The sequence below is a fragment of the Oryzias latipes genome, chromosome 14, assembly GCF_002234675.1.
Source record: "Oryzias latipes chromosome 14, ASM223467v1".
Taxonomy (NCBI): Eukaryota; Metazoa; Chordata; class Actinopteri; order Beloniformes; family Adrianichthyidae; genus Oryzias; species Oryzias latipes.
The window spans coordinates 15981819-16006183 of NC_019872.2; the positions used below are offsets into that span (position 1 = coordinate 15981819).

Below are 24365 nucleotides of genomic sequence, written 5' to 3' on the forward strand. Positions count from 1 at the left end.
ATAATTGAAATTACATCTCAAAGAGGTCTAAAACTTCTAAACGGTTAGAAATTATTTTTTAAAAATTGTAATAATTTTTATATTTGTAAGAAGTTCTGCAACTATGTATTTTTCAATTCGGTTTGAGCGTTAAAGGCTGACTGTTTCTCTTATTTAACAACAACAAATGATATATCTATATACTTGGATGCCACCAAAGGCTATGGAAAGCATTGTGGGCGCTGACAACCTCACCAAGATGGCGTCGCCACAGGAGGCCAGGCTTCCCAAGCAGGCGTGTCTCCTTTAGCGAAATAACTCATTGACTCAAACTTTAACAAGGTGCAAAAAAATTGAAAAAAATTAAAAATTTTGCTGTTTAGTACCTTTTATTGGCCAACTCGGTTCAATAGTAAAATGAAATTTCATCCTGTTTTAAATGATTCTAATCTTTAATTTAGTTGGATAATGCTGTCTTTCAGAATTGCACCTACATACAAAAAAATGGAGAAAAAATAACTCAAGTTATGAGTTAATTATAACTTTACAGGATTCATAGATTGTCTACTTTCAGATTTTTTTAAACTAAACACTTCCTCTTGTTTAAAATGCAACAATACAGTTTTTTTTCTTTATTGGTGGAAAACCTCATGACCACATATAACCCTTTTCTTAACTAACATGACAAAAATGTCATCTTTCTGAGATTTTAGCACACCTCTACATCCCTGCAATGTTAAAGGTTTGTTGCAGGTGTATCAATGACTTCAACAAGTTTACAGTCAAAGTTGAAGTATTTTACACCGATCCATAGCAATGTTTACTTTTTAATGTTATTGTCTACCAATACCAGTCACAATGACTTTATTTACAGCTAAAATCCGATATAACTTTGCAAAATTGCTGAATTATCACTTTAAATCTACTTGAGCAAAATAACTATAGAGCAGAAAAGCTACTCTGAGAAGTAGTCAACAATTTCTACTCAAAAAGTATATGTTAACTGAGTAAATGTCATTTGTTACTAGCCACCCCTAGAAACAGTTATGTTTGAAATAAATAAAAGAAGCAACACTGAGACGTTCAGCCAGTTCAATTTAATAAGGTTTTAAACACTTGAAATTGGAAAAAAGTACAAAAGTGATTCTGACAACAGTATGAAACCAGCTCAGTAATGTAGGGTGAGAGGTGTATTCCTTTAAAAAGCATCTTCTACAGACATGTTTATTTCAACTGGCCTCACCATACACATACTGTACTCACTAAAAATGGATACAAGCAATAGTTTAAATACAATGGCTGACCCCTGCAGTACATTTACAAGTGATTCTTAAAAAACAAAGAAAATAAAACAATTTATAACGGGGAGGAAAGCAGAAGTCTGGCCACAACGCCATCTTTATCTGGCAGTAAAATCATGCAGTTACAATCGTTCCACTGAAGAGAAACGGAAAAGCACAACAGCTGTCTCACAGAGAGAGAGAGACAGCAGCCAAGAGGCATCCATACAAACAGCTGTTCGGAGTGCTTATTGGTTGTTTTCTGAAAGACACTGAGTTGTCCACAAATCAGCTCAGTGGTAACCCGTCCTGCATTTGCATACATTGTAAAGTTGCACATTGTCTCTAATCAAGAGACCTTGAGTTCTGCATTACCTTAGAAAAATAGAACTTGATATTGAAGAAAACCCAAAAATATGAGATATTCTCTGTATTTTGTGAAGGGGGGAAAAAAAGCTAAGAAATGCAGCTGAATAAATAAATGTGATATCGATAAAAAATTAAGTGGATACATTGTGAAACCGGAATGCCATCCACACAAGCAACCCATGCTTTTTCCGTTTATGGCCTGGCAGTGTTAGAAATGACGTGTCCATAATCCATGATATCAAAGTCCCATCGTTTTTTTCCTGAGGGAAAGTCGTCCAAAAAAATATATCTAAAATATTTCAACATTTAAAAGAACAAAAAAGGGTTTGTTCAATTTAAAAACAGACCTCTGGTCATGTTAAAACCTGGTACTTTTGGTTTGACCAATCAGTAAGTAACCAATAGTAATGGAAATGAGGAAACACAGGAGGGAGACTTTCACAGTGTCACAAAAATGAAGCCGCTCTGCCTTGTTGCTCTCTGGCCAGCCTATTGTTAGGGCACCAGCAGCGAACTTCCTGCCCGGTCAAACTTTTTGCCCTTTGAAAGGGCGGCCACTTGTTTCATCAGCTCCCTGTTCTTGCCCTGTTGAAGCAAAGACAAACAATGAAGTTCGAAGAATCCTTCTCACCCTCCTTTCATGACAGTGGAACATTCCAAATCTTGGCAAAAGCTCAACTTTTACCGCTTTCTTAGGTGCCCATTATAAGCGCATCATAAAAGGCAAAACCTGAACAGTCTAGATGGAGACATGGAAATGTTTATCGTAAAGAAAGTTTCTCACAATGGTCTTTATCTGACATTACAGGGTTTTTATTTCCTGTAAAAGACCGGAAACACATCTACACTGGAAAAACTTAATGATGAATGATTATTGGACTAAATTCTTAACTACAATCCAACTAAAATACATGTATTCTTTGTCTTACATCATAAATGAATGTTTAATCAAATTGTATTGCACTTGTGTGTCAAATTTGAACGGAGTCAGTAGAAGTAGGTGATATTGAGCCCCTCTTTTGTGACAAACACATTTACCTGTTGTTGCTCCATGGCCTCTTTGTGTGCCTTCTCCATTTGGTTCATCTTGACTCTCATGTTTGACTCTTGATATTGAAAGTCTGCTTTTAGCTCTGTGAGCTGGAGGAGAGTTTGATCGTTTAGTCAACATGTCAGACCATAACCTTAAATGAATTTGTGGTGTAACAGCTTTGGCCCAGGAAGAGACGGAGAATCCACCTTTCTGTCTTTCTCCAGAATAGTTTGATCCCTTTGCTGCAGAAGCCTCTTCAGAGACATCACTTCCTCTTTCAGCTGGCTGATGAGAATAAAGTTGTCTGTTCCTCCAGAATCCATTGACTGGGTAATGGAACTACTGATGAGGAGAAAAAAAAAACAACAAAGCGTGGAGTTAAATTGTTTATTTTCATTTTTTTATGTAGGTTTTTTGAAAAAATTTGTCATTTTTAACCACAAATGTAAACAAAGCTAAACTTAATATACTCAACAAATTCAGCTCATGCTGTACCTGTCCCCATTAGATGGCTTCATCTCCAATTTTGGTTTCTTCTTTGGAGTCTCCTTCTGGATTGAAGACGATTTATGGCTGCCAAGCAAATAAAGATGGGAAGTGAACAGTTACGACACTGAAAAGTTAACACAAAACCTGTCAGTTCCTGTGTGCAATTCAGATGCTACCTTTGCTTCCACAGTCCCGGCTCCTGCTCAGGACTCAAGCTCCCACTTAACCTGTGGAGGGAAGAAAAAGGGAAATGAATGTGATGCTTGAGGCGACACACTTATTATGCTACATTCAAACCGGGCTCGAAAACATGTGTTCAAGTGACTGAATACAATGAAAAGTCTATGTAAACTTAAGTATATGTATGTTTCAGGTTCTTGCGTTCAAAACTCTCGTGTTCACGCATTACTACGCAAGATCTTGGGGTCTAGAAACAAAACCTGCAGCCATTGAACGCATGTTAAAGTTAAACCAGTTGAACTTTGACCAATCAAGTACTCAAATTTGGTAGAGAAGTATGGGTAGTGTGCTCTTCAAAGGAGACTCCTTTGAAAATAATAATTGCAGTTTATGCCCAGCAAGAATTCTATGTCACCAAGTCTTTCATTTGTCAGAATAGAGCTGTGGGGAAAAAAAAAGGCTGGGGCCAGATTCATGAGATTTGCACCTCTTCTACATTTTAAACCGAGCCTCTTCCTGCGGTGAGTACATGTGCTAGTATCAGGCAATGATAGTCCAGTCAGTTTGAACACGATCTGTTCTATAAATTTTAACTTTATCATTAAACCCTACTGTCACTCCTATGAGGGGAACTCTTTAATCAGATTTTAAATATTAGACATTTACCAACCTCAATTATCAGGATTTAATCTCTAATACACTGTTTCCTTTGAAATAGCAGACCATAAAAGCCTCTTTCATCTGTTTAGGTTGTTTAAGCAAAAGTATTGAACTATAGACAGTGACTTTACATTAAACTGTTACATTTGTAAGACTCTCCTTAGTGCTTAAGTAAGAACAAACCACATATATTTTAACTGGACAACTACACTTAAACAGATGTAGATCTGATGTACACGTGTTTTCTTTCTGCAGTGATTAAAACAAAAATCTGTCTCAAAAGCATGACGTTACTTCCAAAAGGGAGAAGAGGACATACTTGTGGTGAGAACTGCTGTGTCTGTGGTGGTGATGAGGTTGGTGGTGGTGGTGGTGGTGATGTGTTCTGGAGTGATGATCTTTCTCGTTCAGGGACGAGGAGTTGGATGAAACGAAGCCCTTCCTCTGCTCCTTGGTTTTCTGCAGGACACGGCGGTATGACAGCGTGCAGAGCCAACAAAGCAGTTTCCCATCAACCTGGAAGACACACAGGAAGTTGTGGAGTAAAACACCTGTGGAAACCGTGCTGCCCCCATCCAGCGTGTTACTCCACAATACTCGTACCTTTCTCCTGCCTTCCTCTTTACGGTCAAAAGCACACTGCTGTTTGCACTGCTCACAGGTCTGTGGAGGTCCATACTTCTTTTCTGAGTTTGTACAACGCTGGCACTTGGTTCCAATGAAAGCTGCAATGATGTTACAGTACTGACAAGGTTTTGGCTGAAAAAACAAAACAAAAATATACATGTCAGGTAGTTCAAACTAAATATATGCCACTATAACTATGGATAGGAGCCAGTTTACTGCTTTTACAAATTTCATGAATAAGAGGTCAGAGTCAGTGGATGTAGCTGGAGTAAAAAGGAGCACCCAAATATAATCACCAACTTACCGTTCCGAATTGTTTGACGTTCTGGGCACATTTCTTGCAGATTGTATTTGTTTTACTGTAACAGAAGAAAAGGCAAAGTCAAATCTAACAATTCATTACAGATAACAATAATAACAAACATTGTATTATACAGGTCTGTGAATAAATTGAAAAAGAGAGGAAGAAAATAGTCAAAAAGAAAAAAGTTTTACCTCTCTTGCTGAAACTCGGATCTGCAGTATGTACACTTAACTATTGGGTGTGCGATGCGACACTCCTGTGGGACCAAAACAAAGAAATTTCAATGCATTCAAGTTTCTCTGTGTCAACTGTCAAAATTACAACTAAAATGCAAATATGATAGGATTGCACAAATGCATTAAAGCAGATTTGGCCACACCTGTAGAAATATATTAACTTAAGCAATGCATGAACAAACAAGTTTAATCTCTTTCCTTCAACAATCCTGCACATTATGACAAAGGAGCATTATGCTCTGTAAACTTTTTATTCCAATAATTGGGACAATCGAAGTATTTTACCTTCTAGGTTATACATGGTATGTCCATGAATTACATAGGGTATAAAGTATTTGCTCATAAGCGGTTTAAAATTCAACTATATAAAACAACGTAACTTTTAAGATTTTCTGTCTGACAAACCAACAGATCCAATCATCAACTGAATAATGCAAAATATGTCAATATCCACCGTGTTAGTTTCTAACACAATAATTACGCTAATGTAAATAAGTAAACAGCAAATAAAGATCAGATCAAAGTAATTACATTTTACATCTAAAAATAAAAGCAAAGTCGTGGCAAACAACGTAAACATGGTTACGGTGTTTACGGTATTAGGGCAGTTTTCCAACTTGTTACATAATATAAGCCTCAGATTGTCCACATCTCCAAGGCCACAGTGATAAACTCCTACAGATACTCATGCAATACAGCCTTTAATCGTTTATTCGTTATGATTGGTAATAATAGTTATCCTTAATAATACATAAGTCCTAACCTTGCACAGCTGCTGGCCCTGCGACAGCTCCTCGAAAGGGTACCGCTGGTTACACTTCGTACAGGCGTACAAAGCCGACGTTGCCATTCTCATCCAACCGAGGCTACTGAACTAAAGAAGATAAGCAAAGTCCAGCAGCAAGTCAGCGGATCAACAGCAGCTTTCTGTTTTCGTCCAAAAATCCTTTTAAAACTAAGAGCTGAGGACGTACAGAGAAACTGGCAGTAAGCGTTAGCCAGCCGTGGCTAGCTTGGGTATGCGATGCAACAGAGAAATAGCTTAGCAGGACGGAACAGGCGAAAAACAATAAACTCCAAAATATTGGTAATCTTCTAAAGGTTTTTCCCTAGCAATGGTATCAGATGGGATGTTAGTAATATTGTCCCAAAGACAACACGGTCAAACTGTCCTTTTCAGTGCGATCTCTGTTGTTTCGCTAAGAAAGAGATTTTCCTTGTGTTTTCCTTCTCTCTTTTTGTATCAACGGCGCAGTCGTCATGTAACCGGAAGTGGCCGCCAGCTCCCGAAGAAGAATGGAAACCTGTCATGACGCAACTTCCGTCCGCTGAATTCGCATTTTGAAATTATCTGGGCCAATCACGTGCCTACAAGAAATCTGTTTTACTATTTTTAAACATCTTTAACGCGTTATCTAAAAAAAGTACAGAATGTCATTATGTACAGAATATATTTCTGTTGTTATGAGTTAGTAAGTTTTTAATATGTCATTACTAATGACAGCCAAACAGACATGGACAAAACTGTTGGAACCTGTTAAGCAAAGAAACACCCACAACCAGTCTGAAATAACATAAAAACTATAATAAGTTTAATAAATAAAAGTTTTGAGACAATCCAACTTTGCATTTAATTGTGTTTAGAGTAATCTTAAAAATGAACGTAACACTCAACATGTTCTCCCTGTACATGCTCGGGTTTTCCTTGGGTGCTCTGGCTTTCTCCTAGAGTCTAAAATAATGCTTCATAGGTTAATTGCTATCTGTGAATTGGCCCTGGGTGTGCATGTCAATGTGTGTTTGTTTTCAGCAGCCCTGATCCAGGGGTTAAGGGGGTTCAGGAGGTGGATGGATGGATGAAGATGATGATTGCTACATTTTGTTAAAGACTTGAGGTCCAAATGTTGACACCATAAAATAATAAAAAAGTACATGACAATCTAAAAAGATAGTGCACTTGAAAAATCACATTTTTTCAGTTACTCAGCTCAAAACGTGAAATGTGTAGATATAGAATTATTACACATTCATGACACATCAGACCAACCAAAACAGGATGTTTTTCAGCACATATGTCAATTCTGAAATATGTTAAACTTTTTGCACTCAACAGTTGGTTGGGCCTCCTTTTGTAAGAATTACTGCAATTATGTGTCATGACACGAAGGTGATTAACCTGTGACACTATGCAGGTGTAATGAAAGCTGGTTTCCTCGATGGTTGTCTTTTAGTCATCTACAACATTGTTGCATCTGGTGTTTCTCCTCTTCCACTTGACAACAGCCTATGGATTTTTGATCAGGTTCTAGTCATGTGAGTCGTATGGGCAATCACGGTGGCACAATGGTCAAGGAACATTGATTCTGTGCCTCTTCTCTCTCTTTCCAGACTCTGGCACTGAATTTCCCAACCAAAATGTCTAAATTTAGTTTAATCTAAATGGACTTTTGATCATCAAAGAACAGTCCTCTTTTTCTACATAATCCAGAAAAGATTTTCTTGCTTTGGTGTGACTTGATGAGTAATGCGACATTTATAGCCCATGTCTAGTATTAGTTTGTGTGATCCATCCATCCATCCATCCATCCATCCATCCATCCATCCATCCATCCATCCATCCATCCATCCATCCATCCATCCATCCATCCATCCATCCATCCATCCATCCATCCATCCATCCATGGATGGATAAACAAAAAACATGAAGAATTATTTGAATCAATGTATAAATAACTTATCAACGCATCAATTAAAGCTGAACCTCATTGTTAAATTTAATTACATTTTTAAACAACTTGACAAAAGAAATCTTGCATTGTAAGTGTTAATGTCTAATTTTTTGAGTTGTGCCTTGTGACAACAAGAAGTACCGTATACTTTTAGGCAAGCAACTTTTTCTAACAACATTCTAAACATCAAAAGATATACGTGGTAGTGTTGGTTTTATTAAATACTTGAATGCAATAATGTGTGAAATTTAAATTGAGCTTTTCTTGCCTGTAATTTAATTTCCAAATTCACATTAGATGTACCCTATAGGGAGAACTGCCTCATATCCCTGGGGGGTATTCCAGAAAGCAGGTTTAGTTAGTTATCACGGTTAGTTTGAGGCTAAGGAAGCGGATAACCTCAGCTTTCGGTTCCAAAAACAGAGGTATGTTTCAGGGTATGCCTAGTTCCCATTGCAACTCATGCACTGAACATAACCTGGTCTGGAGCAGGTTTAGTTGAAGGTTAGTCTGTTTTCAGAGGGGAAGGAGCAGGACGTGTCCATTTGAAGATAATTTAGTGGATGAAGAAGCTCAGATAATACTTTTTCCACCGTGAGAGATAAGACCACATAAGGATGTTGGAAAAAAAAACTTTTACATTGCTTTAACTTAATTTTTTGCTTCAGTTGATATGGTCATTTTTTTGGAGTTCAGTCAACTTAAAAATAACACATAGTTTTCAGACATTATTTTACTTTCATTCAAATTAATTCAATTAAGTAGGTGTAACCAATCGGGTCTAACTTTGGTGCTGCTGTTAGATCGGCAGCGCAAGGAATTGTGGGATACCATTCCATTTGCCTGTCTGGACGGATTTTGGTACAAGTGTAGGTTTTTGTCTAAATAAGTTTAGTTGTACCGAGTTATTTTGTCTTATGTTTAATTCTTTCTGCACCATGAGTGATGGGGAGGGAGAGGATAATGAGTTTATATACCACTCATGGTACAGTTACATGGAATAAGAACTGAAGTTACAGAAAGAATCATGACAATTAAGTGAATGGTATATGTTACAAATCTGTACAGCATCATTTATTTTAACTTTACAAAAATGAGGAACTCTGCAGCCTCTAACTTAGACATACGAGATTTCAAGAAGTACAATTAATTAAGATGGCAACACATTTAATTTAATTGGACTAATATGACATTTAGTTAAATATGTAAATTTGAGTTGTATAAACAATTATCGAGTTGGATAGACATAAGAAATTAGGTTGAATAAATTTAACTCAATTACTTGTTACCAACTGAATCAATTCATTTAAGTTTTATAAGTTGTAAATACATCACAATGTAATTGGAAATAAGATCAGAAACTTGTGCGTTTACTCTGTTCGTTATTTTTCTCCAAGCAGAAACTCTTTCCTTTGCTGATGCAGCAGTGTTACTTTTTGATGGGCGTATAATCTTCATACGCCATCATTAAAATCTCAGACTCCGTCTCACTGAAGTATAGCGCTCTATTTTTTTTCTTCACGCGTTTCCATGGTGACTCGACATGTCGGTGATCCATTGATAATGCCTTTATGTGCTTGCCGTGCACGTGCATTAACCCAGGGTTACCAAGTCGAGCGTAATTACGCCAACTCATATCCGGTCTTTTGGAAACGACATACCCAGAGTAAGCAAGTTCAGGCGGATATTAGCAAGAGTTCAGGGTTAAAGTCAGGGTAGTTTAATCGTGCTTCCTGGAATACCCCCCAGATGTGGCAATTGGTGATTACAATACCAAACAGCTTAAAGGGAGATTCAATGACACCCATTTGCAAAGTATACATTTATTACAAAAGCAGAGGAAGAAACAGACCATTACTGGCCACATACCAATTAAAAGTCAAAGTGTATAAATATGACCAGCTTTATTGAGAAAATTAGTAGTGTATTGAGGCAGTGCTACAAACAGCATATTTTAAACTTCATCTTTGTTATTGTTTTTCCGAAAAGGCACTCTATTACAGCAAAATTATTAACATACTTAGACAATCAGTGATCTGGGTTGGTTTGAAAAAAAACAAAACAACAAAAAACAACAACATAAAAACAGTAACAGTTCAATCCCAGAAGGAAGGAATAGTGTTCAATCATAAACAAACCAAACAATCACTTCTATTGGCTTAAATATTAAACAACATTTTAATAAAGTGGAGAAGCTAAAGGCTAACAGTGCTCTTATTTAAGAGTCAACCAAACTTGACGTTTCTGTTGCCTCCAGTCATTCAGCAAAGGCACACAATTATTGGAATTGATAAACATTGCAATAGTAGCTGTTCTGCATATAAACATGTCAAGTGAATAACTTGGCGCACATTGCATATTCCTAATAGCTTTTTAGGCTTGCATGAAGACTTCTACAATTCTGATGAGATGAAAATCAGAATGGTTTAGAGATAGAAACACAGAAAACAGTAATAAATAAGGTTAGCTATTTAAAAAAAAAAAGTTAGAAAAGGGAAATCATTTAAAATGAAAGGAATGTCACACAGAACCCATTATGTAGAGGCAGGTCACAATATAGGATAAAGTTGTGAAGACATGGCCTCATCTATTGCTATTTTTAATAGAGGAAAAAAGACAGAGACATTTATGGTAAACATTAATATATGACAAAAAGAATAATTTGCTTGGAAAAAGCACAAGTGTTTCTCAGATTTGCATAATTATGTTTACTAGTAGTATTTTAGCTGATGTTTTTCAGACAAATAAGAGAGTGGAATGAGTGATTCTATGTCGCATTAAATCTGGATTATATATATTTAAAAACCACTGATAGTGAATTAGCTCTTTTATGCTACACAGCCCTTATATATTCTGGTTAAATATCCTTTTGCTTTGGATGTAGTGTAGTGTGGCCTTTGTCCAGTGTGCTCTGACACACATTGGAAATGCCAACATAAATCTCTGCTCATTTGGACTTTTTGTGTCATGTTTCAGTTCTGGTTGTCACTTAAAGAGGCAGTTTGGCTCACAGGCCTTTAATGGCTCCCAGTGTAGCCTTGATGATTACTCTTGTTTGGCCCTTCCAACACGGAGTAAACTCAGACTCTGTGACGATCACGTGATCAAGGTGCATCAAACAAAGGTTTGCACTGGAGTGACAGAGCGTGTTGGAGAGCTCGGGCGCTCGGAGGAGGAAGAAGCGGAGCGGTTTGCTGCCTCGCGTTTCAACTCGTCGACTCTTTTCTGGAGTTCGGCACGCTTCGCCAGCAGCTCCTTGTAACGCTGGTGAAGCGGTTCCTTAAAGAGAAGGGAAACATGGAAGTGCTCTGCGCCACAGATGGATTCTTAATAAATAAAAAGTCAGGTTAAATTTGACTACATACCTGGGGTCTCATGCGGGGGTTCCAGCGGATGTAATAACTGACCCAAAGCTCCAGATGGTGTAAGCTGACAACAGGAAACAGTACATGGTTGGAGTAGTTCACATAAAAAGGATTGGTAAATTCCTCCAGTTGGCTGTTGATGTAGGACCACAGTGAGACTGTTTTTTTGGGAACTTCCTGCAGAGTAGAGGGGAAGATGTGTTTTTAAACAATTTTATGCAACATTTATGGTTAATTCTTTTAAGACCTGACCAACCAAAATCTCAGAATACTAATTCTAAAAACCATAAAAAGCTGAAAGATGCAAAAAAGCCTTACTTCCTTCAACCTTTGCTGCTCACAGTTGCACAGGAATGTCCCAAAAAGGCAGGAGAACAAGTGTTCCAGGATGGTTATCAGGAAGTATTCGTTAAACTCAAAAGCTGAAGGAAACTTCAACAAAACAAACCAAAAAACAAACAAACTGTTAAATGACTATACAATATTAGTCTTTTTCTTGTTCTAAATATGAACTAATTGTGACTTACCTGGCGAGTCAATTGCCAGACACAGTCAACGAACTGAACAAAAACAGGAGACCGTTCTGCATCTGTGTAGTTTTTATCTCCATGACCGATACGCTGGAGGAGTCAGGAGGACAATCAGTACATCTAAATGTTCACTTCATGCTAGACAGGCCTTCACAAAACAAAAAGACCATTTACTTGCTGGAAGCGATGACCGAAACTCAGCCACTCTTTCTCAATCAGAATTTCAAAGCCCCGAATGGTGCGGTAGTACCCATCTAGCATGAGCATGGCTAAAGAGGTGAGCTGAGTCGTGCGGTCCCAGCCGTCGCTACAGTGCACCACTACGGACGTTTTCCCAGACTCCACCTTGTCTGCGATCCTCAAAGCTCCCGCCAGGATCAACTATGGACACACAGCAATGGATGCAGATCACACAGCTGGGAGTGGGAACTGACTCATCACTACTTTGACCTCATTCTCACCTTGATGTGCTCCAGCCAGTGAGTGGACTCCAAATTTGAAAGCCAATGGGCGTCATCGATGTTGGGGTAGATCGCTTCCTTCACCTTCCGGAGAGACTCCCTCATCACATGGATGTTATGAATGTCCAAGAACACCAGCTCAGCATTCTGATACGCATCCTCACTTTCAACTCCACCCCCTTTCATCTGCAACAAACGAGAGGAGGACAGTTGAGCACAGCTGTGAACATTTCCTGATATAACAGGGTTTGAACCATGAAACCATGCATCCTCTCTGTTGTGCACTTCCCATTATCACCATCAACGGAAGAAGAATTTTCTTTCTCTCGTCTAGTTTCCCAAAAGAGTTAATCTGCTTCTGTAGTTGCTGCTGCACTGACCACATGGAGGTTTTTGAAAATATTAATAACCAACTAGTTCATGTATTTAAACAAAACTGAACTGATATTCTTAATAACGTTTTTAGAGTTTATACAAGCCAATCAATAATGCTGTTTATTTAGTATTGGGACAAAAATACATTGAATTAGGAGACATAGGACTGAACGTTTTGTCACAATGACAAATAAAAATGTGTATTTGCACTAAAAACTGTGGTTTCTAGCTAAGCTACCTGAATGAAATCTGTGGAAATTTTGACATTCATATTTTTTTTTCATTCATCTTCTACCGTTTTGTCCCTTATGGGGTCACGGGGCTGCTGGAGCCTAAATTGGCCACTTATGCGCGAAGGAAGAGGACAACCCTCAACAAATTATAATTAAACCCTCAACAAATTATAATTAATAAGAGCACAATGAACATGGTTAGGAATTTTAGAACATTTATGGAATTTGTCACCAAAATGTTTTGACTTTTTTTTTTTACAGTTAATCTTGATAACAAAAAACAGGACTTGTTAGGTACATGGTATGTTTCCATTGCTCCCTTAGTTATGTCTGCTTAGACATCGGTCATTTATAAAAACCTAATAAATTAACAAACTAACCTTGTTGGCCAATGCGCTGACGTTTGGCCGAGCATCAAAAATGAAGAGTTTATGGGACTGAGCATTGGCATCCATGATGGCCTGGAGGTACTTCTCATCTTCTTTGCAGCGTTTCCCATTCACCCCGGCCATTGGCTGACTGCAGCGGGTCACCGTAGCTTGACTCTCAGGATGAATCCACGACAACACCTGCACACAGTGAAAGACAGCTTCACACTAAAACGAGCAAAACAATCCAGAAGAGCTGAGGGTGTGAAGCACTTCCTCACAGGTATTCTCCCTTTTCCTCTGAAGGCAGCCACTTTCTTCAGCTCATCATCAGGTATGTTGACTGGCACCACCAGAGATGCAGGGTAGGTATCACAGAGCTCGTAGTGGTCGTTGATTTTTGTTATCCTCCAGCTTTCGTTTGGTATGCCCTTGATGCAGCAAAGACCAGAATGTGATGACACACATCTCACTAAACCTTTATCAAATGATCTGGTCACCAGGAATTACCTGTCTTTTGTACTCTGCGAGGGCGTCATACACTTTCCATCCGTTTTCCGGAAACACTTGTTGGTAGTGAAAAGCAAAGAGTTGCTGTCGACAGTGGAAGGAAGCTGAATTAGTTAAAGGCAGATCTCAGTGCCTCATGAAGCATGCAGCGTAGTAACAAAGAGCTCTCACCAGGCCGTTGGAAACAGGAAAAGCAAATTTTGTCATCACTTCAAAAATGGACTTCTTGGTTTCCTCTGGGTATTTTTGTAAAAATCGGAGATTACGCGTATCCTGCAGAAAAATAGTGCCCAGGTTCATGGACAAATTTGGGTTAAAATATTTTTCTGAAATCTCAGGCAAGTTGAAAACACAGTAAAAAAAAAAGTTAATAAGCAAATTTACTACTGAAAGTGATCTTTTCCCAACTAATATTGAATAAAAAACATATACAGTTCCTGCAGCTCATTTCTACAGTTCACTAACCTTGCAGATGATGTCATAGGACACATCACGGTGAGTTCGATAAATTTCCACACGCCTCACCACTCCGAGGGGCATATCCAACATAAAGGTTGGCTCCTGGGAAGGAGCGTGACAAAGGTAAGACCACAAAACTGGAAGCATTTTCTCTCAGTTTTACAGCACATACTCTCTCTGTGGATTTGAAGAAGAGTCTGTAGTTGGTGAGCATCACTGTTCCCCGCAGTGGACCAGCGAAAGGGCAGAGGTAGGTCGCATCTTGAGCTGTAGAAATGATCATCAATCGGAAATAGATCCTTTATTTTTGCAAATAAACTCAAATTTTCTTACAGTAGTTTAAAAAAAGCCCACATATTAAAACAGTGATTAAAGCTTACCTTTTTCTTGCTCAGTTTCGTTCGGAAGCACTTGTGGTTCCTCTTTGTCTGGGTTTCTAAGAATAGCCTATAAAGAAAGGAACAAGTTTGACACTTACGCAGACTCAAGAGCAACTCAATCATAAATGTACGTAGAATTTCAAATTGGACTTACCTTGGCAGTTGATTTAGGTCTGACCTTAAGGATGTAAAAAAAGCAGAAAGTTATATTTCAGTTCTACGGTCTTTTTTTTTAAATTATTATTCTAGAGGGCAAATAGTAGTGCAGTGCAGTCTACTAACCCTGAGCTCTGGAGAAAACTCTGTGGAGGTGGACACAGAGTCAGAAGACAAAGCAAGAGGTTTGGCCTGGGAAGACCGGTCAGATGTGGAAGTGCTGGAAAAGACAGAATCACTGGAATTATGGATTCAATGAAACAAAACAACCAATACTTTTTAAAAAATACCTAATCCTTGATTAAACACTATTTAACTGTAGCAGTTTAATGGGAAAAGTGACGTCAGTCGAAACTCTATTTACCAACTGGAACCTGCTCAATCAACAAACTTAAGGGTCACATTTTAGTTCAACTTAAGCCACATTACTTTTTAAAAATCATTTCTTAAAGGCCAGTCTCTCATCATTTTATACACACTTGCTTAAATCTATAAATATTCATGTCGGCATGTGGATACGATATATCAATTAAAAGAAGTGGCAAAGCTGTGACCAGGTTAAAAAAATACTTGAAAAAAATTGCTTTAATTTGGTTGCACCTGCCTAATAAATAAATAAACAAATAACAGGTTTCGTTAACATCAAAGGGTTTCAGCTGATCGTTGGGAGGTTAATGTTAGAACCTCAGTTTAGGGTAAAGAAATTCAAACTTTAGTTGCTCAGATATTATCTTGGAGTGTTCTTACTTTAACATTTTATAATTAAATAATTAGCTTTTTTTTTTGGATGACTCTGGTGACATGCCTGCTACTCCTTTCCGGACTTTTTCCCACCATTCCCGGGTCTTAAGTGGTCTGTGGTGAATCATTTACAACATACATGCACCTAGAGAAGTGACCGGAGATTGCAGGAGTGGCTGAGGTTCTTCAGAGTTTTCAGGACGCTAAAGAGTTTGTTTTTTTATTATGCTGCAGTTGCATCTGCTCTCTTCTATGAAGTAAGCTGCTGGATGTTGACAGGAACCGGAAGAGGATCAACAAACTAGAGCGGAGAAACGGCTTCATTCTGGGATGTCCCTGAGATTCTGAGACTGTATTGGGTGAGAGGAGGACCCAACAAAAACTGGAATCCATCATGGACAATCCTCCTCATCCGCTGCGTGAGACCGTGGATGAGGAGCTCCTTCAGTCAGAGACTAACACCTCACAGCAGGAAGGAGCGCTTTCCCAGATCTTTCTGCCTGCTAGATATTAGTCTCAAATGCTGCATTAACATTATTTATTGCTGTTATTGCTTTATTAAGAATAAACAGTCATGTACTATCTGCTGTTTTTAATAAAGCTATGGTCACTAGCTATGGTAGCTATGGCTTGATTAAAAGTAAACATCTGGTTTCTTATATGGTTTTTGATTAGTAAACTGAAATTTTGTTGCAGGGTTTTTCTTGTTTCTTTTATTTTGACAAAATGTTATGTTTTTAGTTTTATTTTGAAAGGTTGGCTAAAATGTTCAGCGTTCTTGGTTTAGTCATAGTTCTGTTTAACTGGTTAGTGCACAAGTAATGATCATATTGTCTAGATCTGGTGGTGAAACTAAGCTACAGTACAGAAAGAAAATTGGCCTTTAAATGGGCTAATTTTCCAAACGGTTTAATTATATTTGAATGTTGACATAAAGTTAGATACCTAAGCAGACTGTAGATTGACAGCTATCTATATCTGATTAGAGACTAAACTACAATAATTGTGATCTTTAGTTTATTAAAATAGTTTTTTCCTTGAATATTTTGCCTATTTAAAGGTGATTGGCACTCTTCTTTCTCTTTCGGCTTTTCCCATCAGGGGTCGCCACAGCGAATCATCCTTTTCCACCTCACTCTATCATGGACATCTTCTACCCTAACATTAGCCAACTTCATGTCCTCTGTTAAGACATCCATGTATCTCTCTTTGGCCGTCCTCTTGCCCTCCGGCCAGGCAGCTCCATCTCCAACATCCTTCTACCAATATATCCACTATCCCTCCTCTGAACATGTCCAAACCATCTCAGTCTGGCTTCTCTGACTTTGTCGCTAACACAGGCAACATGAGCCGTCCCTCTGATGTACTCGTTCCTTATCCTGTCTAACCTGGTCACTCCTAAGGAGAACCTCAACATCTTCATCTCCGCTACCTCCAAATCATCTTCTTGTCTCTGTCTCACTGCTACCGTCTCTAACCCATAGAGCAGAGCTGGTGATTGGCACTGATTCATATTATTAGCATTGCTATCTAGCTAGGTGATAATGGAAACTAATGAGCTGCTTAGACTTTAGTGTCAACAGCTGAAACGTCGCACGTTCATGTTGGTATAAAAATAATTAATTCAAAGTTACAAGACTTATTCTAAAGTAAAAGACCAGGTTGTTCCTCAATTCCTGTTGGTGTTGTCTGAAACTTTAGGCTGCTAAACGCAAGTCTAAAATCACTTCTGTCGCCTCAGTGGAGGCTTAGCTTACCTGGACAATGAATCAACACTTGGTTGTCGGGAGGAGGACGGCTTCGAGCCCAGACTCTCGAAGCTGCCGCTCTTCTCCATGTTCTCCTTTGGAGCCCAGAGGAAGCGACTCGGGTCGGTGCTTTCAACTAAATCTGCACTTAAATCTTGACCCAGAATCTCGCAAATTCCTACAAACAAGAATCTGCCATCTTTTCCCAGAAGTCTCCCAATCCAATCCTCCTAAATCAACGTCAAATGCGCCTGTTGGAGGTGGCGCCCCCTGGCGGATCCACAAAAACACAGACTTGGTGGCGGCGTTAACCCTTGTGCTATCTTAGATGACCCCCCCTTCCATTGAGGTGTTCTCCCTACCATGACAAAGGTGGATAAAGGTGGAAAGATTTCATGTAATCCATGGACACCAGTGAAGATCACAAATCATTGAAGAAAAAAGGTTCAGAGCTCTGTCTAGTGGGTCTAGATGACCCCACTCCCAATGTTAAAGTGCCTAGGATAGCACAAGGGTTAAGAACAATTGACTCTAAAATTTCCAATAGAAAAACTGACCACTTTGAGACTTTTAGAGTGTAAAACTTAGCAAATAATCCAACATTTATCTTAATAAGTGGAATTATTTTATTTTTACTATTAAAATATATTCAATTAAACTTCCTTAGTGGGCTTTGATCAATGTCATGTGATTTTAAATGTTGAATTTGGGAGGAAAGTTCGTATTTATCTTTTTTTCTAAGTAAATCATGTAACAATTGAATATCCTGACATTCAATTAACTGTGGGTAACAGTATTTCTGGGGCTTCACATAAAGTGTCAATAGAACTGGTCTGTAACTTCTGGTACCTCGGGGCTCCAAACATCTGAATCTGTCGCCTCACCGGCCATTTCATTTGATGTCTGGATAAAGAAATGTATGTTTTTAAACATTCAATTGGCTAAAAACAAAGATGAAGACTTAACTAAGACTCAGTTGCTTATTTTCATGACCAGAAATAAATAAAAATGTTCAAAAACATCTTCACACAGACTTTGTGATAAGCCAATGTTTATTAAAAAAAAATCAGAAAAGGGAAAGCTGAGTCACATTTGGAATTTGCGTTTAACAACTTCAAAGTTCAGATGATCAAACCCCACATTCAAATATGTACATGGCTTTAACTATCGACTACAAATTCTTTCTCTTTGAATGTAAAGGAATAAAATGTATGATCTAATGGAGCTAATGGTTTTAAACACAACAAACAACCCAAACTTTATTTGACATATTTTTCCATAAATTTCTTGTGGAACTCGGAGCGCAGCGTGTCATTAACGAAGCGTTTCTCCTTCCGGGACTCGTCCACTCCTTTGGCACAGTTCTTGAACACAACATCATCATCCCACCTGGAAAAACATCAGCAGTTTATTTTACAATTTCAACAATCATGTCATGCAGTTATGTCGCCTCTTAGGTGTACAGTTAGAAGTCTTTGTGTGATATACCTTCTCTTCACCCTGAATGTACTCTGGACCAGCTGCTGCTGTTGTTGCTGCTGCTGCTGCTGTTGTTGTTGTCCAGCCAAGTTTATGAGTGGATTTCCGCTTAAGATATTTTCCATTCGAATCCTCTCCTCTTCTGCTTTTTGCTCTCGTTCCTTTAATGGAAAGAGAACAAAAACAATTAGAAAGAACCAAGAAAATATGAGTTACGTAAAATGGAAACAGATTCTATTTCAAGGCTTTGTACATCAAGAATCATATTTTTCCTTGATTATTAAAACATTGTGTTTGAACAAAGTCATGCTGCTGACTGTAAACACAGAGGTACCAAAACAAAATGGATCAAATGTTTTACTTTGCGTTCTTGCTCTTCGGCTCGCTCCTTCTTTATCTTCTCAAGCTCAGCCAACAGAGCTGCAGTGTCGTCATCATCACTATCTTCATCAGAGTTCTCATCCTCGTCATCCTGTGAAGAGGAAGGATTTTAGAGAGGATTAAGGCTGCAATGGCCTCATGCAGCACAACTATGGCAGAATGGTGACAGCCCCCATGCACTGCTGACGTTCTTTTCCACTGTTTAATGACTTTTAAATAAGTTGACATTTTCAGACGTATTCTCAATAAAAGACATTTACAAGAGAGTACATCAGTCTTTATTTGTAGTGTGCACACTTGGACACTTTTAAGTCAGCTACAGTTATCAGTTTAACTAATGCCACCTTGTTGGAGGTACCAGTGCTGGATGTGTTGCTGGTAGCTGTAGATGTGGATGAGGTTCAGCTTCAGGAGCTGTACTGTGGGACCGACCATAAGAGGCAATGCAGGGAGTTTAGCCTTTAAATACACCAGCCTGGCATTTGGAGAGCCCCAGTCTGCTCAATTTTTCCAGAGGAGGAACAACGGTCATATTTAAATCAAGTTTGTTTGCCACACTTTTTAAATTTTGTGTACATTTTTTTTCTTGAATGAAAAAACTAAGTTTTAAGTTTACCCACAATTGTTCTTTTAGGTGGTCTGATCAGCTAAAATTAACCACAAATGAACCATCTGGGATGTTTCAAGTTTAATGTGTCCAAAGCAGAGAAGTTGTACAAAAGAAATTGTTTGTTAAAAGTCAACTTTACAGTGATTTTTCCCCAATTAAGTCAATCCAGGCATTTTATTGCTAATTTTAATATTTACAGTCTTTAAAGAGAAAGTTTTATAGCACTAAAATATCAATATCTATTCAGATCATGTCAAGTGCAACAGCGAGAAAAGGTCTCATCTCCCAGCCGTAGGTGTACTGATGAAATGTTTTCTTTATTATATCAGTGCAGACACTTACATCAGTGAGAGGGTCATCAGCATCAAGGTTAGCAGCTGGAATCTGATCCAACCTGGGCCTCTTTGATGATGATGAAGATGATGAAGAGGATGTAGTGTGTTCTGGAGAGAAAAAAATGTAAAGACTGCATTTACAGAAAAATACATACTTTGCTTGGTTTATACTTGTGTGTCAAAAACAGTAAGTCTAAAATTTTGATAGAGACTAACCTCTTGGTCCCCTCTCTCTGGTCTTCTCACGTGCTGCTACACGCTCCTTCTCCTCCAGTTCCCTACGGAAATCACGGGCACGCACCTCCTCGGGGGCATCCTGAGTGGGCTGTCTAAGGGATCATAGCATTTTCAAGACTAAGTCCCACTACAAACTCCAAAAACCACTCATGAGATAAATAGTAACATGTACAGTTGGGGGAAAAAGTATTTCTCAGTAACATATTTAGCAAATTGTCTAATTTAAAAAGATGAGAGGTCTATGATTCCATCATATACACTACAACTGTGAGAGATTGAATGCATATTAAAAAAAAATATATAGCGAAAATTGTAAAAATATTTTTTGTAGAACTTGCACAATTGGTAAATGCAAACCACCCCTCCTACACACTGTAGCTACAATTTAAACATAACCTGCAGCAAACAAACCATCAAGAATTATCAATACTAAATGATGTACTCCAAATGTACAAAAGCTTTATGGTTATACAATTTAGTTGATAACCATTTTAATACTGAGCAATGACTTATTAGATGCAAGATATTTGTGAGCAAATTATTTAACATTTTCTTAAGGGTCATGGAGAGACACTAAATAGACAAGAAAATGCACACATGCCCCCCCCCCCCCCCATGTCATAAACTGATTCATGTGATGCTCCAACGTGAGGTTAGCTTAATTGTACCCAACACATTATACATGTAGACATTTAATCAAGTGTAGATTTATGTTCCACTTTTTAATAATTATAGCACAAAAAGACTAATTTAATCAATCCGGTTTGACCATTTCCCAAATAATTCAGATTGAATCTTCGAGAATCTTAACATGATTAAATATGTTTCTTTCAAACAATCGCTTTCTTTTTCAACTGAGCTGTCGCAGCAGAGTTTAATAGGAACTAAAAACCACCTGTATTTGATCTTGGTGTGACCTGGAAGATCTCGGCTGGAATATTGCTTGGACAAGGCACTCAGATCGCCTTCTCCTTTTCCTCTCCCTCCTCTCGCCGGCTCAAACGTTGGTCTTGCTGCGGTAGTCATCCCTAACCTGCTTCAACAACAACACGGTATTTGTCAAACATGAGTACAGTTATTTTCAGTTAGCTACTGTACTTTAAACGCAGAACAAACAAGGTAACATCAGTTGTATATAACAAAACATATACATACATTTATCGATTAAACAGACTTTAATACTTATAAAGGGTATTACTAGCCACCAAATTTGATTATGCTAACACTCAGACAAGACAAAAAACTCATTTTGGGCTCTTTAGAAAACTTATTTGTTTTAAGATTCACTGCACACTAATCAAACGAGATGTATGGCTACATTTATCATATTTATACCGTTTTAACAAAAAAACATCTGTAAAAAAACGTCTTTGACTTGGAAAAAATACTCACGATTCCACTACACGGCTAGCGGAAAGAGGATACCATAGAACGTCACTTCCGGATTGAAATTGCTGTTGCGCATGCGTCAAGAATACGATTCTGTTGGTGCGTTTAAAAAGAATTGGAAAATGCATTACTCATTTCAAATGTAATCTGATATTTATCGTAAAGAAATTACTATATTGTACCAAAGGAGAAAGAATTAGCACAAAAATGCTTTGTTACACCTTTCTTTTTCAAAATGCTGTGGTGATATTCCAGGGTACATGGTTGAATTCTAAAGCATTACAGCCAAAAATGTCTATTACTGATTTCAGCAAACCAACACTCACATTTAAAATGAAAAACATATAAAACCTTTGAGCACTGGTGTAAACAAGGAAGTGTTTACGAGGAGTCATCTTGTCTCTTCTTTTGAAGTAACCGGTAGAATTACTGTAGAAATGTGCGATTAGGGTTTGCAAAACATTTTACGTGGCCACCATGGGGCAATGTGCATCAGGTTCAGTGTCTTCCTGTAGCTTAATTTCTCCACTCAAAGTGAACATTAACATCACAACATGATTTTTAAATATAGTTTATTCCAAATTGAACACATTATTTTTAACTTTATTTAACAGTCTTGATACGTAGATTCTATTAAACATAATTGAAACACTTGTAACAGATGTAAAATTCCTGTCTTTTTCCATTTTAGACCTGATGAGTCTTCATCCTTAGGTTTTGAGATGTTCTTCTCAGATAATATGCCTTCCTCTTTAAAAGGATGTTTCTCTGGATTTGTGCCGTTGGACTCTTTGCTGCCTTTGGCTTTAACTTCAACTACAGAAACACTGGTTTATATTTGTTCAGTGTTTGCTGTTTAAGTTTGATGAGTTTATTTTATTCTTTTCCAAAGATATATCAATACATAATTGTGAAAATACAAATCTAAAACACCTCTTAGGCTCAAAAATACACTCTTAAATGAAAGGGAGAAGAGAGAACATGATTTGCCCCTTTTCCCCTTAATACTGAACAATATTTGGATTGCACCAAACTTGTCCCTCCCCTCCAATGTTTTAAGAAATGTCTGAGAAATGACAAAAGTATTAATCAATTTATAAATAATTTAATGAAAATCAGGCATAACTCTGGAATTTTTGTACAATAATTAACTAGTGAAATGACTGGACAAAGTATTGGTAACTTAAACTTCATATTTTGTTTTCTGTGCCTTTCAATTAGAATTCTGCACCTGTTTGCAGACATTTTACCAACTTTTTGTTAAAAAAAAAAAGCTTCATTTTTAGTGTGTTTGGAATGATTGCTATGCTGGAAGAGCCAGCTATGTTCTGACCTCAGCATGCTTACTCTAACAAATGCAAGAGGTGTTCATACCAGAGTTCCATTTGGATCTAATGACATTCTCCCAATACTCTTCTGGATCAATCAGATGATCTCTGGCAAACTTAAGACGGCCTGGACCCGTGTTCGTTTAAGCGGGGGGATCTTTACCCATGGGGACGTACTTTGTTACTAAAGGTGACCTTTGTTTCTTTTGCCCCAGAAAGTAAGACTGACTGGGTTCCACAAAACGTTTAACAATAGATTTTTTTCCCTTGCATTACATGGTTTCTTTTTGTTTTCTTTGCTGGAAACATAGACTGTAAAAACAGGTCTATAAGACAGTTACAGTCGTAGACTGTGACAGTCTACGGCTGTAACTGTAAAGGCCATGTGACCTGTCCAACGTGAACCCTCTTTTTACCCACCAACCCTGAGTGGATAAAGTGGGTATTGAAAATGAAATGCTGATAAATATGAAACCAAGTAAAATACAGCCCCACTTCTTAAATTAGTAATTCAATGACTTTTTGACACACGTTTGATGGGTTTAAAGCTTAACTGAAGCCCGCTGGATGTTTCTGAAGAGTGGGGTGTCTGAGCATTGTCCATTAAACAAGGCACTGGAAATCATGGGTTTCTCTATGCAAATGTGAGGAGAAGCCCCTGGGTATCTGACAGTGAATATCAAGCAGATTTTGTTTGCCGTTTCATGGAAGACTTCCTGTCGTCTCTATTACATGTTTGAAATTGGAACGTTTTCTAAATGTTTGATGTCACCAAACCGACTACAAAGAAAGCCGCCCACGGCTGAGTAATGTGGGTCGAAGAAAGTTCTAATACAGATCAGTAACACATTATCTTATTTTCGGTACCATCAAGACTAACTTGTAGGACATCTTGATTTGAATTATACTTATAAGGTATTTTTTTTCATGAAAATAATAATGGATTAGATTTATCTGCCTTTTCCAGACGCTCAAAGCGCTCACAGTGTGTCCATTATTCTCTCACTCCTCATTCATACTTGGTGATGGTAAGCTACAGTTGTGGCCACAGCTGCCCTGGGGCAGACTGACAGAGACTGACAGAAAAGATTAGCAAGTGTCTGACTAATTCCTCGGAGATGCACCAAGGCTCAATAATGGGGACCCTTCTCTTTGCATTTTTGGCTGCCTCCCAAGGCCGAATTACTTATCCTTAGAACTTTTACCAATGTCAAGATGATGCGGATTCATACCTCCCTCATCTTTCTGAGTCTCCATCTGACTACTGATAAGCTCAGTTAATCAACTTTCATCTCTCTATCAGCCATCTCTACTTTTGCTCTGTGGCTAGTTTTATTGTCCCACTGTGCTGCAACTGTCTCTCAGATAAATTACTTTCATTTAAATTTTTAAAA

At 38.1% G+C, this 24365-nt stretch overlaps 3 protein-coding genes across 5 annotated transcripts; all 3 read right to left on the bottom strand.

Moving 5' to 3' along the window:
• Window positions 1-1061: 1061 nt before the first annotated feature.
• fam76b (family with sequence similarity 76 member B) lies at window positions 1062-6443 on the bottom strand. 2 transcript variants are annotated; one of them, XM_004076480.4, is made up of 11 exons: window positions 6132-6441; window positions 5921-6031; window positions 5113-5177; window positions 4922-4976; window positions 4594-4749; window positions 4310-4506; window positions 3327-3377; window positions 3157-3234; window positions 2868-3003; window positions 2667-2768; window positions 1062-2213 (listed from the first exon to the last, which is right to left on the bottom strand). In XM_004076480.4, the coding sequence occupies exons 2-11, from the start codon at window positions 6011-6013 to the stop codon at window positions 2124-2126; spliced, it is 1023 nt and encodes a 340-aa protein (XP_004076528.1). In that variant the 5' UTR covers window positions 6014-6031; window positions 6132-6441; the 3' UTR covers window positions 1062-2123. The 2 variants fall into 2 exon arrangements, with proteins under 2 accessions (XP_004076528.1, XP_011481910.1); XM_011483608.3 differs by having other exon boundaries at window positions 2868-3000; window positions 5921-6443.
• Window positions 6444-9693: 3250 nt separating this feature from the next.
• mtmr2 (myotubularin related protein 2) lies at window positions 9694-17454 on the bottom strand. Its single transcript, XM_004076481.4, has 16 exons — window positions 17222-17454; window positions 14850-14943; window positions 14722-14745; window positions 14568-14634; window positions 14360-14454; window positions 14194-14289; window positions 13900-14001; window positions 13729-13812; window positions 13500-13649; window positions 13231-13419; window positions 12243-12428; window positions 11956-12162; window positions 11779-11871; window positions 11570-11683; window positions 11252-11428; window positions 9694-11165 (listed from the first exon to the last, which is right to left on the bottom strand). The coding sequence occupies exons 1-16, from the start codon at window positions 17299-17301 to the stop codon at window positions 11001-11003; spliced, it is 1923 nt and encodes a 640-aa protein (XP_004076529.1). The 5' UTR covers window positions 17302-17454; the 3' UTR covers window positions 9694-11000.
• Window positions 17455-18246: 792 nt separating this feature from the next.
• On the bottom strand, window positions 18247-21746 carry cwc15 (CWC15 spliceosome associated protein homolog). 2 transcript variants are annotated; one of them, XM_004076482.4, is made up of 7 exons: window positions 21647-21746; window positions 21150-21287; window positions 20234-20346; window positions 20025-20125; window positions 19053-19163; window positions 18701-18852; window positions 18247-18601 (listed from the first exon to the last, which is right to left on the bottom strand). In XM_004076482.4, exons 2-7 carry the CDS (start codon window positions 21278-21280, stop codon window positions 18472-18474), a joined length of 738 nt encoding a protein of 245 aa, XP_004076530.1. In that variant the 5' UTR covers window positions 21281-21287; window positions 21647-21746; the 3' UTR covers window positions 18247-18471. The 2 variants fall into 2 exon arrangements, with proteins under 2 accessions (XP_004076530.1, XP_011481911.1); XM_011483609.3 differs by having other exon boundaries at window positions 21150-21290; window positions 21647-21684.
• Between the last annotated feature and the right edge of the window lie 2619 nt (window positions 21747-24365).

Bases quoted from the DNA above. Each gene is read 5' to 3' on its own strand.
- fam76b (XM_004076480.4), bottom strand. From the start codon at position 6,013: ATGAGAATGGCAACGTCGGCTTTGTACGCCTGTACGAAGTGTAACCAG. The intron at 4,507-4,593 runs GTACGAGTATTG...TGTGTCTTCCAG, and splicing joins AAGAGGAAGGCAGGAGAAAG to GTTGATGGGAAACTGCTTTG. The intron at 3,378-4,309 runs GTATGTCCTCTT...TTCCCTCCACAG, and splicing joins CACAGCAGTTCTCACCACAA to GTTAAGTGGGAGCTTGAGTC.
- mtmr2 (XM_004076481.4), bottom strand. From the start codon at position 17,301: ATGGAGAAGAGCGGCAGCTTCGAGAGTCTGGGCTCGAAGCCGTCCTCC. The intron at 14,290-14,359 runs GTATGTGCTGTA...GCTCCTTCCCAG, and splicing joins TCTTCAAATCCACAGAGAGA to GAGCCAACCTTTATGTTGGA. The intron at 12,163-12,242 runs GTGAGAATGAGG...GTGTGTCCATAG, and splicing joins ACTGGCTGGAGCACATCAAG to TTGATCCTGGCGGGAGCTTT.
- cwc15 (XM_004076482.4), bottom strand. From the start codon at position 21,280: ATGACTACCGCAGCAAGACCAACGTTTGAGCCGGCGAGAGGAGGGAGA. The intron at 18,853-19,052 runs GTAAAACATTTG...TTTCCATTAAAG, and splicing joins CCGAAGAGCAAGAACGCAAA to GAACGAGAGCAAAAAGCAGA. The intron at 18,602-18,700 runs GTATATCACACA...ATGTTTTTCCAG, and splicing joins ACATTCAGGGTGAAGAGAAG to GTGGGATGATGATGTTGTGT.